The 21,518-nt window shown below is 45.8% G+C and overlaps 1 protein-coding gene across 12 annotated transcripts in view; it reads right to left on the bottom strand.

Moving 5' to 3' along the window:
* UNC80 (unc-80 homolog, NALCN channel complex subunit) overlaps positions 1-21,518 on the bottom strand; it is a 127,547-nt gene that overhangs the window by 94,996 nt on the left and 11,033 nt on the right. For all 12 annotated transcript variants that reach the window (XM_054069739.1, XM_054069744.1, XM_054069740.1 and 9 more), the window contains exons 4-13: positions 20,826-21,124; positions 18,367-18,490; positions 16,009-16,082; positions 15,420-15,559; positions 10,149-10,410; positions 5,814-5,948; positions 5,338-5,560; positions 3,852-3,992; positions 2,087-2,355; positions 1,087-1,449 (exon numbers count right to left, since the gene is read on the bottom strand). In XM_054069739.1, coding sequence (XP_053925714.1) covers positions 1,087-1,449; positions 2,087-2,355; positions 3,852-3,992; positions 5,338-5,560; positions 5,814-5,948; positions 10,149-10,410; positions 15,420-15,559; positions 16,009-16,082; positions 18,367-18,490; positions 20,826-21,124 — 2,030 coding nt within the window. The remainder of the gene's footprint in view (positions 1-1,086; positions 1,450-2,086; positions 2,356-3,851; positions 3,993-5,337; positions 5,561-5,813; positions 5,949-10,148; positions 10,411-15,419; positions 15,560-16,008; positions 16,083-18,366; positions 18,491-20,825; positions 21,125-21,518) is intronic.

The raw sequence follows: 21,518 nt of genomic DNA, 5'->3' as shown, positions 1-21,518 counted from the left end.
TGAGCAGCCATTCCAGTACTTGATAACCCTCTCAGTGAAGAAATTTTTCCTAATGTCCAATCTGAACCTGCCCTGGCACAAGTTTAGGCCGTTCCCTCTCGTCCTATCACCTGTCACTTGGGTGAAGAGACCAGCACCTACCTCTCTACAACCTCCCTTCAGACATTTGTAGAGTGCAATGAGGTCTATCCTCAGCCTCCTCTTCTCCAGGCTAAACACCTCTCAGGTCCCTCAGCCCCTCCTCATAACCCTTGTTCTCCAGCCTGTTCACCAGCTTTGTTGCTCTTCTCTGGACATGCTCCAGGACCTCAATGTCTTTCTCGCAGTGAGGGGCCCAAGATGGTGTGGGCACACCGCCGTGTAGTACGGGGAAAGATAGTGTGGGCACAACTACTGGCATTTTGTTAGCATTTGACTTCTAACAAGTTGCTGCCCACTCCCCCTCTCAGACACACCAGTACTGAGTTGTTACTCTTGAGATGTTTACTCCAGTTATTTTTCAATACACTCCCTTTCAGTTCCCCTCAAAAAGCCATGCTACAAACAAAGCCCACAATGTGCTGCTATGAATACCATTCGGCACTTACTTCAAAAAATTCTGCCTGAAAAACAAAGAGCTGGCTTGCTTGAGCAGAAAAACAAGTTTCTTTTTCAGCTGTCTTAAGTACTATGACTTACAACTTCGGAGACCAGCAACACCATCTCCTGGCCAATTCCCATAGCAATACTGAAAAGTGTATGATTTCTGGCCATCAAAGAAAACAAATCATGCTCATACACTCAATTCTGTTTTTTCTTATAAGCTATGAATAATAAAACTGAAAAAAAAAAAAAATCACTGTAATCAAGGGTTTGACAAGACAGGGTGGGGAGACCCTGGCCCAGGTTGCCCAGAGCAGTGGTGGCTGCCTGGAGGGGTTCAAGGCCAGGTTGGATGGGGCTTGGAGCCCCTGATCCAGTGGGAGGTGTCCCTGCCCATGGCAGAGGTGGAACTGGATGAGCTTTGAGGACCCTTCCAATGATTCCGTACACATGCATACTCAATCTTAAGAGAACAAGAATCGTATAAAGGGAAGGAAGACAAACCTTTTCTTGTTTTTTGTCATTCTTCTCATACGGCCCTCCTCCTCCTCCACCACCTCCATCACTTCCACCTCCTCCACCACCTCCACCTCCTCCTTCTTCTCCTCCATCTCCTGCTCCACTCACTGGGGGAGGCCCAAATCCACAAGCTGAACCAGCAGAAGCAGCCCCTTTGAGCTGGAACGATCCTTCACTTGGTCTCTTCTCAGGGGCCTCATTTTCTTTGTTCTCACTCTTCCTCCGAACCTTTTCTACACAGGGCACCACCCCAAGCTGAAGCAAGCACTCCACAATGTTCAGCGCCACATCGCAAATTCTGGAACTGATGTCATGGTTCAGGACCAAGTAAACAGCCTTCAGGACCACCTGGGGGATTCAAAGATCATATGTGAAGTCAGACTTATTCTGCTTCCTTGCACTATTTAGTGCCTGGAAATTCTAGTCACAGACCAGAGACTCATGACAGCAGGCACAATACAAACTCAGAACAAAGTACACACAACCCTCGACCCCAAGAGCCTACAACCTAGGTGTAAGATAAGAAACCAAAGGCTGGACATGGTCAGGCAGAAAAGGAAACCATGAGATGACATCAGTGAGCCTGAGAACATTTCTTCAGTGCACTGGGAGCTGTCAAGTCATTAAAGGGAATGCAGAAAAGGTGAATTTTTAAGGTGCCATTAGAAGAAAGGTGCTATTTGGTTTCAAACCGCTGTATAGGGAAGTCGGTGCATGCCCCAGGAACACAGCCATTAAATAATATCGCTTTGGATTTGATGTGTGCATTCCACATGCACATGCGCTCCTTGCAAGGAGTAACAGGAGTTGCAGTATCTCAGAGGAGACTTTTAGGATATGCACAAATTTATCTGACTGACCTTTCTGTACTGCTGAGAGAAGTCATTTAAAGAGGTGGAGGAAAAGCCCATCAAACCCCTGATCTCAATGGTACAGCTACATTGACAGCAGAGAGACCTGGCTTTCCTCATTCCTTGTCATTTACCGAGAGATCCAGCATGCCGTTCTTGTGGACAAAGTTGTTGGTTCCATCAATGTGATCCGTATCCTCCAAGCAACTGTAATTAATGCAGGAGTCTGTCAGGCTCCGGGGGAGGTTGGCACACGCCAGCGGCTCATGGGGCATCTCAGGGATGGGCACCTGGTTGCAAAGCTTCCTCATGTGCTCGCTGAAGAAATCTGCGTAGCCCACATTGAACGAGGCCAGCGTAGTGTTGAAGGTGGCCACGGTGATGGTGGAGATTTGGGACCGCACTGCGGGAAGGAAAAAGACTACTTGTAAGGTTCCATCTCTAAAGTCACAAAATGGTAAACTGAGGCTGTCCTTATTTACATGAAGGGAGAGGATCTTAATGCAGTCTGTAATGCTGAAAGAGAAGAGAGGTTCCTAATTCCTGTCATGGACACAAGGACGAAAGCACAGATTCATTTCAGTGTAAATCAGAACAACCCCAAGCTTGCTCTAGCAGTTCCATGGCAGCTTAAGTTGATCTCAGTCAACTGAGCAGTTAAGTAGATCAGGGAGCTCAGCCAGTCTAAATCTAATCTAAAAGGGGGATTAGATTTTGGCTAGCTTTACTCCCTGGATTGGTCCAGTGCCTGGTCTTGAAAACAACACTGTTCCTGCAAGGGAAAGAGGAAGGACTGCAGCTGGATGCAAGAGTGAAGCGAGGGTATCTCTTACAGCACCATCTGACAGCATTCTAAGTTGGACCACTTTGAAATATTTCATCTTACCAGTTGTAAAACCAGAGCAGTGTGTTCTTAACTGCACCTGCGAGAGCCTAAACCATCTCCAAAATGCAAAGCTGGCTGATGAGAAAGGCAATGCAGTGCCTTCAGTTCACCGTGCTCTGAGAAAGGACCCCATGACATAGCCAAGCTTTACTAAACTGGTTAGCTCAGGCTGTGACAGCATTTTGGCTACACAGGCCAATTTTTATCACTCTCCAGGCTTTTACAATTCAAGCTTAACTCCAGGCCATGATGTCAGCAATCACCCACACTTGAGGCATTGTAAGTATTGCCTGTATGTCGATGAAGGAGAGGCAGATCTTGCAATTTTCTTTAACTACATTCTTTTAATCAGCAAGGCATAGAGGATTCAAATTAAGAAAGTACTACTAGTGCTTCTTCTACTACTGGTTTCTCTCCTTCAGGCAGATCTTTATACCATTCCTCCGTTTTCCGACCTTCAGACAAACAGGATGGTTTTGGTTTTGTCTATTCTACACTCTTACGACTGTTTTCAGTCATATCTCCAAATTCATTTATTCAAAGGCATTTTTTTCCAGCCTGGCCTTCTCACACATTCAAGGTTCGTCATCCTGTGTGTCAACCTCAGAACACCTGTTTTTTTTAATAATGTTTATTTTAAGATGCTCAACACCAACTTCATGCTTTATCTTAGTTCCAATTAATCTTCTATATACTTGGCGTTGCTCCCACAACCCTGTAGTGTAGAAAGACCTTGTGTCCCACAGTGAGGCTGGACAACCTTCTGCCAGACAGTATAGGCTACGGAATAACAAAACCCCTCTACCGAAGGCTATTTAACTTGTTCTAATAAATAAAAGAACATACATCTAATAAGAATATTCAAGCACTGTCTCAGTGATAGACTGGCTACATTACGCAAATAACTTGTCAGAGTGGTGACCGCATTTCCTCACAGCCTGTCCCTCCCAACCCAAACCACTCTGTGATTCCGATTGCAGTGAAATGTTTCTTTCCTGCTGGGTTAGGTTTACCTTCTTTGACCGTGTTCTCGCCGTGGCTGTTGGAGTGGTCTGGCAGGTCAGAGACCAGGGTGTGATGAGAGTGAGAATGCCTGGCGCTCAGGCTCTCCATCTCCGTCGCTGTGTCAGAGCTCCCTCGCCTGGTAAACTTCCCTAGAGAGGAGACAAGAAAGGGATTAGTTTACTCATCTCAGAAGTGCTTGGAGGCAAAAGACAGAATCTGAGGTTAGAAATTCAAGGACTGGAGTCAGCAAAAGTCTAGGCTTTCCAGGACTCTGCAAAGCAGAACCAAACACTGCAGTGGTTTATCTCACAGGGGTTCATCGATGTGAAGACCGAACGCACAAACTCTCTGCAAGGCTCTTCGCCTCGGAACATACTGATTTAGCTGCCATCCACACTGTCACACTCTGGCAGCTTCAGGAAAGTAAGACTAGGTCAGCACTGGAAGACTCCACCCCTTTGGGGCAAGCCATAGGAATTGCTTCTCCCCTTGTGCAAAAGAAAAAGGTGTATTAGAGTGGGGAACGCTAAAGCAAAGGGTGTGCTGACCATTAAATCTGAAAAAAATGATTCCACCGAGCCATCAGAACGAAAGAGCTGTAGGTGAAGTCAGGACAAGAAACTGGAGCCCCAAGATTAAAATTTAATCAATTTGAGCTACTGAAGATACAGGAAAGAGGATTTGGATTACCAAGTTTGCTATTCCTCTACAAATCTGTAGTGTTTATGTATTGACTATTGATAAAACACTTGTGAATCTTTAAGAATTCACTTGGCTAAGCTCATTGTTCTGTGTCCCAGAGAGGGATGTGTTTACAGTGGGGAGCTTACCAAACCATGCCATCCAAGTCGGTGAAAATGGGAAGGCTCTGGCATGGCCTCAGGCAATCATTTTCCTGCCTATCGGCTCCTAGAAAGGGTGCCAGGATGAACACCCATGACACTGGGAGTAAGTTTGTGAAACACAAACACCACCTAGACTCTGTTCAGTGAGCTTGGAAGGAGCCAATATTTGATTTAAACACTGTACTTTTGCCATATCAAGACAGCACACGCCTCACTATCTGAGACAGCAGCCTTTTTCGTTTGTATCCACTTGAGGAAGACTGTGAGTGGTTTTTGCCTCTCTTATTGCTGCCTCTCCAGAGATTTCTCTTTAAAAGAAGAGGATGCAATCATTCCTTGGAATCTATTTTAAGCTGCAGTTGTTCAATGCTTGCTGCCACTCAGGGAAAGCATTTTGAAGTGGTACAGACATGACTACAGGTTGGTGCAGTAGCTGTTATTCCAGTAAAGATGGTTTTCAGAGAAAAAGTGAACTAAAACGAAAGTTATTCAAGGTCAACGGTCAGCACAGTTGCCACAAACAGGCGTGCAATGCTGCAAACAGAGCCAAGGACATAAGGTGGCAATAAGGTAGATGAAGATATTAACAGCATCTGTTGTTCTCTGAAAGTTCAGGGCAGAACCTGGGGCAGAGATAACAATATCTCACCTAAGATGGTGGTTTGCCATCCTCCTCGCTCAATGCCACGCCGGTCCTCTCCAATTCCAGAGAAACTGCCAAAGGAGAAAGTGCTGCGAGTGGGCGAGACATCCAAATGATCTTCATGGAGCAGGAAGGGTACCCCCATCCTTCGTTGCCGCTTCTTCCCAGTGTGGTGGAAAGGAATTGACCCTTTGCGCTCACGTTCCCTGTCCTCTTTGCGGCTCTTAAACTGCAGGAGGAAGAGTATATGAGAGCAGGTAGAGGCTTTGAAGCACAGCAAACTACCATTTTTTTGTATAAATATTTCAATATTGTGTTTGGAATGTTCATATAAAAACCTATGTAATAACACCCAGAATCACTCCTAATGAAAAGTATATATACATATGGCATAAACATATAATGAAGTCCAAGCAGCCCTTCAGCTCCTATTCAGCAGGACATTGAGGTGCCGAATTAAAGTCCTATTTTCTTCCACTCACCTTTTTGAAGATGTTCATCCCCAGGTCGGTGGAGAGATCTGGAACTGCCGGTCTACGCAAGTTGGTCAGTGAAACCTTGGAAAATGCCTCTGTGCTTAGTGATTTTTCTTCCTCATTACATTTCATTGTAAGATCCTGCAGACAATATGCACAAGGAGAAATAGAGGATAATCAGCTTAAAAAAAAAAAAAGAGCTGTCACAGGAGTGCTGTAGAGGAAAAGGAGCTGCAATTCATTGCAGAAAACGCCATTCACACATTTAAAGAAAAACGAATTAAGAAGCAAACAAAATTTAGCAGCTCTCAGAATTATTGACCTTGTCTGACATTTCTGGCACCTCATGAAAAAACGTACAGCACATTGTGCTCCACACAAAGCCTCAGGCATTGCTGTCAGTGTGGTCTAGTGGTGTGGAAGACTTAGGTGCTGTCCTACTCCAGTTCCGATCCGAGGCATGACTCCAGGTAGCTGATCATCTTCCTGAGGCCTCGGTTTATATTTATGAGCCATCACAACAGCTACCATTTTTAAAGTGTTTTCATAGAATCACTAAGAAAAAGACCTCCAAGATCATCAATTCCAACTAATAACATAATGCCACTGTGCCTAATAAACCATGTCCTGAAGTGCCACATCTACGTGGCTTTTGAACCCTCCCCAGGGATGGAGGCTCCCCCACTGCCTTGGGCAGCCTGTGCCAGGGCTTCACCACTCTTTCAGTAAATAATTTTTCCCTGATATACAATCTAAACCTGCCCTGGTGCAATTTGAGACCATTTCCTCTCATGCTATCACTTGTTACTCAGTTGACGAGACCAGCACCCTCTCTTAGATGTTTTAATCAACATCTAAGAGAATACACCATTAATAACGTGTGTCCTTAGATATGCATTTTAGAATGACAGTAAGCAGCACTGCCTCTTCGAGAGATTTGATCAGTAAAAACTTCATTGACTCACTAAAGAAACCTAAAACTTCTATGTCAGCAAACACTCTTCAGTTGTCATAACAGCACTGTGCTTCAAGATCTGTCCATCATGGTTCGTATTTATGAAAGCCACTCTAGCCACAGCGCAGAACGCCCTGGACAGTGACAACCTTGACACTAATTTCCTGACAGTTCAGCAGAGGGCCCTCTGCTCCCCTTCTCCACTGAGCTAGCGACTGCCGCTGTAGAGAAAGGCTTTGCTGCAAAAGGTGGCATGAGCTCAGCTCCTGGCCATCTGTTCTCATTAAAGATCTGATGCCACTTTTCAAGAGATGTTTGTGCAGCTGACCTGACCAAATTCCCTCCGGATATTGTCTTCTGCCTAAATATCAGCTTGTATCCAATGGAGATGCTCTTTATCCTCACTTCGTCATCCGAAAGCTTGTGCTAAACAACTGGGTCGTGTTAAAGTACCTTTTGGCTTTGAATCCAGAGATATCTATATGCCAAGGATAAATGAATTGACTCCTGTGGTACAGGAGGTTTAGATTCTGGCTAGCAAGCTCTGCAATGCAGGTTTATGCACATGAAGGTTCAGCAGAAGCTGGTGACAGTCTGTGCAGCCAAAGTCTAAAGCAGCAAGGACCTTGTTTGCAGTACTGGGCCACTGGGGACCACGCATTCTGCAGAGACTTTTCAGACCAATCAAAGACTGCCCTTTGATCCTTCCTATGAATTTTATGAACACAAGAATGAAGGAGACGCACAACAGAAAGGTTCCGCTTCACAGCCTTTTTTTTCCAGTCACATTCGGTCAAAGTATGCTTTTAAACCATATGCTTATAGGACTAAAGATTCAGGGGAGGACCCATCTGTAAAATCCAACAGACAGCAAATCAGGATTCAACCCAAGGTGCTCTCAACAGCGAGGCCAGCAAGTATTTCATATAGCTGGGTTATTATCTTCTACGGCTCTCTGGCCTCTTCTGGCTGGAAAACATCGTACAACTTTATTTCAGATTATCTTTGTCCATTAGTTACTAAATCAGTGTTTCATGAAGTGGCTTATGGTCACCAAAAGGACAGAGTGAGGATCAGGGCTACTGCGATATGAGCCATAAGAACACACAGAAAGGCACAGTCCCAGAGTAGGGTATCAAGCGGACCCAGTCCACTTGAGGGATGTATCAAGCAGACAAGACTAGAAAACCAAATTACATATTCACCTTAAATGTACAGTGTAGCATATGAAGTATTTTAAATAATCAAGCTAGCACCCCTGCTGAAGACGGATTGAAAGTGTGGCTATTCCATGCTGTAGGCTATGCGGCAGTTATGATTCACACTAGATGAATACGAAAGCAAAACAGTTTTGGGGCTGCTGCTCTATATTTTGTTGTTTCTGTTTTCTGTTGCCTTCCTTCTGCCTGGCTGCATGGCTACCAGCTCATTAGTACTTCTCAGCTCTCAGGATATTACACTTGAGACGCCTGGCTCTATATTAGCACTGCAGCAAGCACTACAGCTGCATTGGTCTCACGCTTCATTTAAGCTTTGGCTCTCTGCCCTGCAGTGTTACTGCAGGAGCGTAGAGCTTTGTGAGACTGAAGGTTTCCTTTCCCAGCCCTGTCCTTACACTGAATTCACTGCATACAGGTGCAATGCAGGTTTCCTTTACCATATTGCCAGCTCCAAGATATGCTTAGGCTGAAGCCACTTGGTAGAAGAAGCTAATATTCACTTTATCCACACTCCATCCAGTTCCCCTTTTCCTAAGCAACAAGGGAGTGCTGGCACGCTGCACTGAACCTTTTTCCACCTTGCCATCCTATTTACTAAGCAAAACATGGAGGATGCTTTTTATACTCCCTCAATTCCAGCTCCTTTAGCTCAAATTTACATAAGTTTATTTCTATAATACTCATGCAGTGACCCCATCCGTGTTCCCACTGTGCTGAGAACCCAACTGTTGCACCAGCAGCTAAACTTGTTAACATGCAAAACAACTGGGTTGATACAAGCAAAGGCAAAGGAAGAGTACATGCATGGAAACAACAAACCACGGCAACAGCGACATATTCCAATTCTCCCTCCAGGAGAGGATATTAAGGAGGATTTTCTGTACATGCACAGCAATCCTATAAAATCCCCATGCAAAGGTAGATTAAACAATAATTCATATCACCTGGCCTTTATGGAGACACATCAAGCTTTTACAGGGATGAAACAGGCCGTGTTTTACAGAAACGATACTAAAGTATAACACAGTTTAAACAATGCTGATGCTGAGGCCTTAAAGCCACAAGAAACCACCAGCCCTCATAAAAAAACATAATCATAAGAATGGCTATAAAATCCTGAGATTTAAGAACAGTCCTAATATTTACATTGTTTATGCTTTTCTGGCTTATGAGCATCTGGGCTGTACGAGAGAAAAAGATATTTCACCCTTCTTCCTTCTAAGACGACAGGTCAAAAGCTACCAGAGCTCTACAACACTGAAAGCAAGGATTTTAAGAAAAAAAATCCACAATTCTGAGAGTTCTGACTCAAAAAAAGATAATTGACAGTAACATCAACAGCAGATAGAGCCTTTTACTTGAGGTGTGTCATAAAATGGGACTGCAAAAATAGAATCTGTATTAAATGTCGTTCCATCAACTTAGGAAATCGGAATTTGCTGTTGAAAGTCCACACGCCAGAAAAAGAACGCACAACCTAAAAGCAGCACAAATCAATGAGGAGATTAACTGAAACTGCAGCAGCAGCGTCCCCTTTTCATCCCCGGATCAACAGCGAGCTACCCAAAAAAAAAGACATTTCAGTTCTAATACAAAGATCTTTCCTGCACCAAGGTCAGGAATCTGGGGTTCCTCTGCCAACAAAACAAGGAGCGAGCCTTGACATCTATTAGGACAGTTTCTCTGCTGAGGTTTTGTTGGCAAATATACAGGTAAAAGTTACACAATGAGAATAACAGCAGAAGACTTAACACCATGGAGGGCTTTTGCTCAAGTGCAATTCCTTCTCTCTCTTTCGAGGGGTTAAAACAAAGAACCTCAGTGAGGCTGAGCGTTACACCGCAACACAAAGGCAGTCTGATTTCTTCAGACAACTACATTAGTATATCTGCACATTAAACATCCATTTTTTTCAGAGCTCAACCTAGATTTTTTTATCCTAAACCAACCCTCAAGCTTTCAGCAGTCACCAGCTCTGACTCTGCATCAGATTCTGCCTCCAAACCTCTCATCATTCTCAGGGTCTCCTTCTGAATCAATGCACACAGCTGACCTCCGGGCAGTTTAACCAACACCAAAGCCGTGCTTTTCACTCGTCGTCTAGTCATCGCTTCGCAGCATCACGCCAGCAGTCACTTTTTTTCCCCATCGATGGCAACTGCTTACCTGAGTTTTGTGGGTGTTCACCAGCGAGGGCGCAGCAGCCACCATGGAGCTGCTGCGAGGTCTCGGTAAAGGGGTGATCTCTGGCTCAGGTGGCTTCTCTGGCTTCTCCTGCAGCATATGCCTCAGCCTCTGCAGGTAGTACATTAGTGACCACTGCGTGCCCTCCTCGGACCAGTGGGGCTGCAGCAGGCAGCGCAGCACCGCCACATCGAAGTACGTGGCATAGCGGGACTTCTGGCACGGTGGGATCACCAAGGACACCCTGTTTCAAAAAGCAAGAGGAGAAACGTTAGTTATCAAACTCCTTAGCCACAAGATACTCAACTCTCTGAATAAAGAGCTGCTCCACAATGACCCGTCAGGCTTGTATGTTGAACCCATTCTTAATGGTTCACTCAATACTACTGGAAACTAGTTCTCTTCTAGGCGGTCAACCTCAAAAGAGCCAAGGGCGCCCCTAGGAGGCCTAATATTCAGCCTCTCATTATGCCATTTCCACTCATCTGCGGAGATCACACGGACAGACACACAGCTGCACCTGCTTGAGCTGGCAGGGAGGGCTGACACCCTTTGGGACCAAGGCCCTGGCTGAGGAAAGCAGCACTGAAGACACATAAGTGGGTATTTAGCTGTCAGCTCCCTAGAGGACTCAAGTACAACCTCTGCTAAGTGTTTTTTTTTGATAGGGTTGCTTTCTTAAGCTAAGGTTTGAAGATAAGCCTCCAGCATCTGTGCTGAATCCTTTGTTCAGCTGGGAACAGCCAGCCCTGAGCACCCCCTGTTCAGGCACATTTAGGAATGGTTTACACTTGCACTCATCAGGCCTCCCTTAAAAAGGAGCAGGTAGAGCAGCTCAGTCAGTTAACCCTTCAAGACAATTAAATTGATTATTATACAAGCAAAAGTTACTGTTGTGGATGCTCTTTACCAAGGTGTGCTAGAGAAAAGAACCATTTTTAGCCTTCATTTTGATTTTCCTGCCTTTCAGATGCTGTCACTTCCCGAATATCATAGAACTTGGTGCACTCAAAAGCAGGACATCTGCAGTAAGGCTCAGCAATGAGACTCCAGAGATTTCTGATTTCAAAAAGAACGTATTCGTTGTCACAGCCAATCTTATTGCAATAAAATGCCTCTTTTTTTATTATCTGGTTTCATACCATCTCTCTCCCAGCAGAGTACAGCTGGCCTGATCTACCCTCTGTGCAGTCACTAGCTGTTAGGAGACAATCTGTGAGAAGTAAGCAGTGAATGGGAGTAGGAGGAATGAGAATCACATGGCAAAAGGAGGTGTGAAATGCTGGGGGTGGGGCAGGAACGCTGGAGATCTGTCCTTCGATTTGCTTGTGAAGTACACAATGTGAACACTTCCACTCTGTGAACTGAGTACTTGAGTGAATTTTGGATTCTGTAAAAATCAACAGCACTTCCATGAAGTCAGGCATTTGGGAACCACCAGAAGAACATCAAATATGTATTTTTAAAGCCATTTTTATTATCAGCTCTGCTAAACAACATGCAAACAGCATTGGCAGGGCATCCCTATCTCCAGCTGGGTACCATCACGTTGTCAACAGAGGTGTCTAAGGCCAGCAAAGCATTAGAATCATAGAACGGTTTGCGTTGGAAGGGACCTCAAAGATCATCTAATTCCAAACCCCTGCCATGGGCAGGGACACCTCCCACTGGATCAGGGGCTCCAAGCCCCATCCAACCTGGCCTTGAACCCCTCCAGAGATGGGGCAGCCACCACTGCTCTGGGCAACCTGGGCCAGGGCCTTCCCACCGTCATCGTGAAGAACTTCCTCCTTATATCTAGTCTAAATCTTCCCCTCTCCAATTTATAGCCGCGTATGGGCCTGACAAAGGAGAAAGAAGTATGCTGTGGACATCAGCATCAGTTGGAATCACACAAACCTTGCTCCGTATTTCACGCTTGGAAAGGCGGGGGGCAGGTGGCAAATCTGGGCTTGTGTCTCAAACTGAGCCCTGCAGGAGCTGGTGTGCTGCCAGCCTCACGCGCCAACGCTGAAGGCACTTGGCGACCGCAGACCAGCCCGGCCGTGTCAGCATACGTCGCTATATGCAATCTATAGATTCAAAGCTTCTCCCCTAGCGCTGTATCAAAGGTAAAAATGATACAAGTTTGGCGACTTTGAAACCAGCTGCTAAACCTGAAAATCTGAATGAGGGAGGAGAAAACAATGATAAATGGAAATATGCTACATTTTCCCTGAAAAGCTGATGTGAAGGCTGCTTTTGTCACAGTCAAGTCACATAGATGCAGCCTGTAAAAATCCACAAGGATAGCTGGGATGCTCAGAGCATCTCAGCAAAGGAAACAAAGCCCATCACTTCCCTAGCGATAGTGAAGGATGATGCACTCCTCCCTGGTCAATTTGCAGGGCCCAGGTCAGTTCTGAGTCTAAACAGCCTTTCGTGCTGCCCTGTACATGGCACAGGTGAGCCCAGGGCACAACAAAGCCTGGAGCAAGGCATGTTCCCCTTGTGAAATATTTATCCCTGAAATCCTTCCAGCACAGCCTGTTTCCCAGGCAGTGTGTCCGAGGCAGCAGCCGGATCAAGGGCTGAGGCTCTATGTGCTTCACAGGTAAATGGAGAATTTCACTGAGGCAAGCGGGGATAATGAGCCAGCACCAGCCCAACGAGCTCAAGAATCAAAGAATCATAGAATAGTTTGGGTTGAAAGGGACCTTACAGACCATACAGTTCCACCCCTGCCATGGGCAGGGACACCTCCAACTGGATCAGGCTGCCCAAGGCCCATCCAACCTGGCCTTGGACGCCTCCAGGGATGGGGCAGCCACAGCTTCCCTGGGCAACCTGGGCCAGGGCCTCCGCACCCTCATGGTGAAGAAATTCTTCCTTATGTCCAGTCTAACTCTGTCCCTCTCCAGTTTATACCCATCGCCCCTCGTCCTGTCACTCCAAACCTTTGTGAACAGTCCCTCCCCAGCTTTCTTGTAGCCCCTTCAGGTATTGGAAGATCACTATAAAGTCTCCTCGGAGCCTTCTCTTCTCCAGGCTGAAAAAGCCCAATTCTCTCAGCCTGTGCTCATATGGGAGGTCCTCCAGCCCTCGGATCATCTTTGTGGCCCCTCTGGACCCGTTCCAACAGCTCCATCTCCTTCTTATGCTGAGGATTCCAGAACTGGATGCAATCCTCCCGATGAGGTCTAACAAGAGAGGAACAGAGGGGTGGAATCACCTCCTTCAACCTGTTGGCCACACTGCTTTTGACGCAGCCCAGGATACGGTTGGCCTTCTGAGCTGTGAGTGCACATTGACAGCTCATGTTGAGCTTCTCATCAACCAGCACCCCAAGTCCTTCCCTGCAGGGCTGCTCTCAATCACATCATCCCCCATCCTGTATTGCCAAAGCATCTGAGGAACCAGAAATCAAACTCTGTGCTTCATTTAGAAGTTGCCAGTGTCAGTACAACCAGCTCTTGGCTGCCTGTGACTGCAGAGGGTGTGGGAAGGCATCTTTCCTTCCACCCCGGCCCAAGGACAAAGGAATACTGCGGCTCTGGGTAAGCAGAGTAAACAACATTTGTTCCCAGTTGTCTGTTGCTCAGCAACCAAAGCTCCTCGTACAGTCATAACTGATCAATGAGTCCTGCAAATGAGGAGGCATAATGATGCTCTCTTCAAAGCCTGTCTGAAGCTTCATCCCCATAGCAACCACCAGACCCAGCCTGACAAATTGATCACCTGACGCTGTCTTCTTAAAAAGGCTGCTTATTTTTTATGGCTGTGCACTCTCCGAGCAGCAGTGTTCATGCACAGAAAGGCGGTTCTGTCTTCAGCTTCAGCTTTACCGGCTCACATTAACATAAACCAAATAAAGACCCAGAACGGCCAGCAGACTTGATATAAAATCCCTGAGGGAAGCCTCCAGAACCACAGGCGAAAGAGAGCATCAAACCCATTTTTGAGAAATCAGAGCTGTTCCTAGGTTATATCCAGAACCACTCTCTATCCCACATTTCTTCCGTCTCTGTGCTAAAGTCATGGACGGGGCCTTGAGCAGCCTAGTCTAGTGGGAGGTGTCCCTAAGCACAGCAGGGAGTGGAACTGGCTGGGCTTTAAGGTCCCTTCCAGCCCAAACCATTCCATGATTCTACAATATGACGCTTCCCACAGTGATAAACACGAGAACCAAAATTTTCAGAAGGATTTTAAGTGACGTTCCTAAATCCATAGAGACCTAAAAATACAGCTAGGCTTCCCTCCCTCTCCACCCCCCTGAAAACACTCATCAGCTTCATGCACCTCACGGCACTGCCGAGTGTCCAGCGCTCCTGACAATCTGGTTTTATCTTTATCTGCCTAAATCTAGACTAAAATAAGTTAATTAGAGACCTTATAGCGACCTTCCAGTAACTGAAGGGCCTACTAGAAAGCTGGGGAGGGGCTGTTCACAAAGGCGTGTGGTGATAGGATGAGGGGCAATGGGTATAAACTGGAGAGGGGCAGAGTTAGACTGGACATAAGGAGGAATTTCTTCACGATGAGGGTGGGGAAGCCCTGGAACAGGTTGCCCAGGGAAGCTGCGGCTGCCCCATCCCTGGAGGGGTTCAAGGCCAGGCTGGATGGGGCTTGGAGCCCCTGATCCAGTGGGAGGTGTCCCTGCTCATTGCAGGGGAGTTGGAACTGGATGATCTTTGAGGTCCCTTCCAACTCAAACTATTCTATGATTCCATGAATTTATCAGTGCCATGCTGGAAACCCTGAGCTCCGCAGGGCACGCGATGTTATCGTGGCTGGGCTTCTTTGTTAGCCTGTTCCTTCAGGTCAGCAGCCTGAAGCAAGCTGAGCAGAAGGAAGAGAAGGCGTCATGAAGGCAATGGAGAAAGGCTTGCAAAACCCCTTTGCTAAAAGGAAGGAAAATTTGATTAGAAGGAAGCCAGGAAAGACATCAGCTGCCTGAGGCTGAATCCGGCTAACGAGTGTCAAACCTGCAGGCTATTTGTTGCTGTCTTTAATTATAAGAAACCACTATATTAGAAAAGACCAAAGGATCTGTCCCAACAGGCCAGCTAGAGATTTCTCCAGTGAAAGTGGCATTGGATATCAAGCGTCACCACCTTGTTCATAAAACAAATCCAAGATGGGATGAATTAAGAGTTTGAGAATAACATCCAGCACCCTTGGTACGTACAGACAGCAGCAGACCGAAGATAAAGGACTCTGTGTCCTCCACCACTGAGTCACACCAGCCCAACCTTCCACTGAAGGGGTTTGTACCTGGGATGGGCGGTACCTCTCTCCTGAGAGGCTTGGGAGGAGACGCTTCCATCCAAGGAATTGCCACGATGACATGCTGAAATAGTGGCCTTTGGAGGTACCGAATCCGGCTGGGCTGTTTCACAGACCACCTGCAGTCCCTTTGGATAGTTTAATAAAAGGAAATAGGTATGTAAACACATTTATCTCTCCTGTATTAGTTTCCTTACTGGAGTTTGTGCCTAGATGTGACTATTGCCTATATCATAATATCATAGTAATACCATGGAGAAACCGATCCAGCCTGGGGCTCCTCAGTACCAGGCATTGTACAGGCAAAGGGTAAGACAGAGCTCTTGCCCAAGAAAATAGGTAAGATCAAGCTTCCATCACATAAGTCAGGATAAGGCCAAGTTGATCCTGACAACTATACTTGATACCCTTTGGTTCCACTACAGACAAGGTTGGGAGCCCTCAGGAGAACGGCGAAGAGCTGCAGTTTCTGGAGATGGAATACTTTAGGGTGGTAACTGCAACTGCGTTTCAATATCAACATCCCCCCTCCCTCAGCTCCTTGTTCAAGCTCATCTAGCTTTGGCACAGATCTTACCTCAGTACGTCCGCTGTCCAGATTAGGGTTTTCACAAGTCACGCTCTGATTGTTGGTGGGAGAACTTCTCTTAGCTGAGAAGAGAAGCCAAAGGAGGACATTTCAGCAATCACCTCTAATAATAAAATGTATCACTGAAAGGATAAAGCAGAAAACAAAGCCAAACCCCAAGCAGCACCTCTGCACTGCAGACTTCCTAGACATTACCTGCAGCCAGAAAAAGGCCTGTTCTGATATTTGCGCAATGCTTTCAATTGTGTTGTCAACCACATTGTCTACTGAGAACTTCTATTTCATTAAAATGAAATTTGAATATCAATTTAATCCTAAAGCCATTTGGCATCAATCTGTGCGTCCTGGTGCCTTTTATTTTGGAGGTCTTCCTCCTATTTTCCCTTCTATTCAGCTCCTTTTCTAGGTCACAGCTCCCAGAATGCATTACAATTTCCAATTTGACAGATACTTTCATCACAGGGAACACGCGAGTGTCATATGGAAAGTTTGATCAGTGATACTGTAGAAGAACAAAGGCACTGCAAAGATGAGGATGACGGTTCTTGAAATCCCAACACACAGAATCACAGAATCATTTGTTTGGAAAAGACCTTTGAGATCATTGAGTCCAACCGTCCCTGTCCACTGCTAAACCAGATCCCTGAGCACTTTGTCTGCCCGCCTTTTAAACCCCTCCAAGGATGGGGACTCCAGCACCTCTCTGGGCAGCCTCTGCCAGGGTTAGGAACCCTTTCCATGAAGAAATGTTTCCTAATATCCAATCCAAACCTCCCCTGGAGCAAACTGAGGCCATCACAAGCTACTCAGATGCGACTTAGTATCAGGGTGACTCCAAACAAAATATTGCAGAGTTTCTTCACTGTATTTTTTCAATTTGTTATTTGAATTAAAATTTAGGTAAATTTAACTTTTTTGTCCCAATTTGAGACACCAGTGCTAAGATAGAATGTTCCTTGATAACAAGAATCCCATTCTAATTTCTATATCCATTCTGCTGAAATCATACTCAGAATATAACAGTATTTTCATTTCAGACTTACTCCTGAATTTATTCTTTAGGAATCTTCTGACCACACTCCAGACCTACAGATAAAAATTCCAACAACTGAGAAAAACTTGGAGCTAATTCCTTTTGCTAGTTCCGAGGCTGAAGTCCTATTTTTCCACTCTTGGAGTTAAAGCAGAGGAACGAGCAACTCGACATCAAAGATACTTTTAAATAATTGGAAAGACTTTAAGCTATTCAATTCTGGACTGGACCTCTGGGACAAGTTTTCAAAAAAAAATATGAAATACAAAACAAGTTGTTATCAGAAAAATCTGATTCAGTGAAGGGCATTTTCACCACTGTGAAAACCCCAGCTCCATGCTTTTCAGAACGAGCAAGCAATGCTACAGCAAGATACCCAGCACACTTGCAGTTCACTGCCTTGTAGGAATTATGCACAACTCTTGCTTAAAAACATAACTGTTAAAAGTTTTTTTCAGCCCTGAGCCAGACATAAAGGCTTGGAGGGCTCAGCACCCAACTCCAGTCTCATGATGGCTGAAGTACCAAGGAGGAGCAAACCCTTCCAGTACGTGAAAGTGAATTCACAACCGAAGGCTCTTTTGTAGCTTCTTGGAACTGCGTTGTATAATTTCATGACATGGTGAAACTCAAATTTTAGAGAGAAGGACACCCTACAGTGTCCATTCTACTCCACTGTTCGTTCTTGTTCACTGCCAGCCTGGAAAAGCCTTCGCCACACGTCAGGTGGTGCTAGACCTGCCTCTGCCCCTCTTAGCGACTGAGGAAGATTCTGGGGAGACCTTAGAGCAGCTGCCAGTACTTGAACAGGGCTGACAGGAAAGCTGGGGAGGGGCTCTTGATCAGGGAGGGCAGGGACAGGATGAGGAGGAACAGTTTTCAGCAGAAAGAGAGGAGATTGAGATGAGATCTTGGGGAGAAATGTTTTGCTGTGAGGGTGGGGAGGCCCTGGCCCAGGCTGCCCAGAGCAGTGGTGGCTGCCCCATCCCTGGAGGGGTTCAAGGCCAGGTTGGATGGGGCTTGGAGCCTCTTATCCAGTGGGAGGTCTCCCTGCCCATGGCAGGGGGTGGAACTGGACAGGCTTTGAGGTCCCTTCCCACCTAAACCATTCTGTGATTCAATGATTCTAATTATTATGCAAATGTCAGTTGACTCTGAGGGGAAACAATCTGAAACCACTCTCAAAGGTTTGACTGGTTCCTGCAGGATTAACATATTCCTTCAAATATGACAGCTACAGAGTAAGGCAGCATCAGGGAAAGGAAAGTTTTCCCAGCTCTCGGGAGCTACATTCCCACAGCACGGCCACCGACCTGTAATGATGTTCCTGATCGGCTTTACAAGGGCATTGAAGGCAGAAACTTCAGGCTGCCTGTGTTCCCACATAGGCTGCCAAATAACGAGGCCACTGGCCAACCGGAACGTCAGGTCAGACTCCTGGAAAGACAAACAGAGGTTGAGGCACACAAGATCAGACAAAAGAAGGTTGTTTCCAATCTAAAAGGATTATCATGTCTCTCCAGCAGGTGAGGGATACCACAAGCAGTTCAGTGGTCAGTACAGGTGAACCTAGGGGCCACAGGCACAGCTCAGCAGACATTAAAACATATCAAGGATAGCTATAAAAAATAGGGAAATCTCAAAACAAAAATATATGAGGCTTTTTCCAAATGAAATTTCTACGCTAGTTAATGAACACTGTTTTTTTCTAGGACATTAAGCTGTAGAAGAAAAGGGCATTCTTGTGTCAGGAAGCGTCCCCTCTGACCATGTGTAACCACTTTATGCTTAGAATTCAATCTCAGCCTGAGGATTTATATGCCAGGACTTGAACTTTTGCCCCAAAAGAACAGGAACACTAAATATCAAAACATTACTTAGAAACTGAGGAAATGTGAAATGCAATGAATTCTTATGAAACAATAATGTTGCTGTGCAATAATGTTGTTGTTATTATTATCATCATCACTGGTAGTATTTGATGTCAATACAGAGACACTGCTACCACCTACACTCACACCATCACTGTTTTACATACACAATTAGAAGAAATCACATAAATGAGAGTGCACAAGCAAACCTTGGCAGGATAAAGGTGCAGGTAAGCACTTCCTTGACCTAAGTTCAGATCTGCATTAGGAGACATGGATGTTGGTACAGTTCAGCTCTCCCCCACAAGGCAATCAACCATGGGCACAGCAGTTTTGGCAGCATAATTACAACTGCACCACCATCTCCTGTTGACACGGCTCCACATGCCTCTGCGGCTGAAATCAAGGATGCAGGCAGAGCTAAAGGAATGGCAGGAGCTGTCTGCTTGTAGCTCTCCAGCCCTTCCACATCCTACTCTTTGTTAATGTTGTCTTGTCATAATGAGCTCAAAAGACTTGTTATAAGCTAAGCTGGGTTCTAATTACTATTTTTACTAAGGAGCACCTTGCAGGGCTTTCAAGAGTGACAGCAGTAACGTGTTGCAGCTCTCCTTTGCACTGCGAGCTTTTGGTGCGGTGCCAACACAGCATCAATTCTCTAAGTTGTTATGGCACAGAATCATACGCAGCCCCCTGACCCCCTCCAAAACATGGACTTTTCAAATGTTCATCACTACAATATCTCAGATTTTCAAGGTAAGACTGAGATACTGTTATTAATCCCAGCTTGTAAGTGGGAAACTACATCTCAGAAAGATTAATATAAAACAAATGGAGACCTAATCCCTAATAGCCGGGGTCTACCTCCGGTTTAATTCCATTCATTCAAAGGGCAGCCCATATTTGTGTGTGTGGCACTGGGGAGAATTCAGTATTTCTTCCTGTCATAGCCCAGTAGCTCACACAGAAAATGTGGAACAAGTGAACAAGTATGAACAATGCGAGCTAAATAAGTTGAACAATGTTGTACAGGAATTCAGGAGCAGAAGTAGGAGAAGAATCTTGCTCTCCTTTCACCTGCCTTAACCAGAAGATTATCCTTTATCTGCTGTACTTCCTTATCTTCTTCACCTGCTGCAGCATGCAGGGCTGGATTAGAACAGGTAACACCTCCATCATTCCATGACTTTACAGACCTTTCTCAAGCACCTACTCTCCAGCCCGTTTCCCTTCCAAGGACTAGTTGGAAACCTAAAGGACAAACGGCAGCCCTCCAAGGAGACTAAAGACAAAAGGCAGGAGTCAGAGCATGCAGAACACATCTCATCACATCACGCTGCAAAGCTGATTCACTCAGATTCAAGCAAGACCCTGGCAGATAGGAAGCTTGGAGCCTGCTTTCAGCATCGGAGCAAAGGAATGTTCTCTTGCCTCTGCCACTGCCATACTGCCATGTGGATACCACTATCATGCATTCCCAGTAATTAGCATCAGGATGATCAGTAATGACAAGAACAAATCCCAATGGCAGCTCCACGGCAGAATCCTTCAAAAGCTAGCAAGGTTCTTCTGAGCAAATCACTGGAGCAAGCTAAAGCTCACAATCCCTTCTGCAGGTCCCAGAGACTTGACAAGGGCCCCACAAGATCTTTGACACTCCTGAGGGCGGAAAACGGCTCACTTAACATTTATTTCGTTTCATGTCTGCCTGACACTGTGGTGATTGTCACTGGAAGTATTTCTTCCTGATGGCAGTGGTATTCTGCCAGCTCATTAAAGGATTTCCACTGGTCACCCAGTGTGCACTGTAAGCTGAGTTTATTAATAATCACAAAGGCAGAATCGTTCTTTCCCTGCTCAGAAGTGTCTCCACACACGTACCTCACCAGCCCGCCACTTACTTTAATCCTGTGGACAAGGGGAGCAAAGAGGAACACGAAGAGCTCCACTGTGGCCATGGAGTTCTGGAAGAATTTCCTTCTGTTATTCTCCTCCTCATCATTTGTGGCGCTGGGCCGGGGATGTCCTGGTGATCCCTGGTTTTCAGCCTGGTGGATAAAGGCGCTACTGCTCCCTCCCCAGCTAGAGCCTCTGTCTCCTCCAAATCGGTCATTGCTGCAGTCCTGAGGAGCCTCCAGCAGCATCCAGTGAAGAGTGTGAAGAAGCTTTGTTTCAGCTACTCCAAGCTTATCCTGATGTCCTGGATGGAAAAAAATGCATCACAGTATCTCATAAGGTTTCCATGAATGGTACAGTAGAGACTTTAGGAGCCACACAGGAACTGGGCATCCAATGTCCCAATAAACACTTGAAAATTAAAAATCTGCCATTTAAAGTGTCAGCATTCTATTTCATCGTGTTTGAAACCTTCTCATTTACAAATCTCCATTTATTTCACAGCATTTGCAGCTCAGTCCCCAAAACGTCTGTTGCAGGGACACTGAATGCACAGATCTCCTAAAAGATGCCAGCTTGACAGGCTTTTCTCTTTGACTCTATTGAACAGCACATGCCATGAAGCAAATTCCTGCTGAAATCACTGCTAAAATCAGTAAAAGACACGTTAAACAAGTTAGATTTATATCTTATCGTTC

Source organism: Cuculus canorus, chromosome 6 (assembly GCF_017976375.1).
Source record: "Cuculus canorus isolate bCucCan1 chromosome 6, bCucCan1.pri, whole genome shotgun sequence".
Lineage (NCBI taxonomy): Eukaryota > Metazoa > Chordata > Aves > Cuculiformes > Cuculidae > Cuculus > Cuculus canorus.
This window is presented reverse-complemented; position numbering and strand designations above follow the sequence as displayed.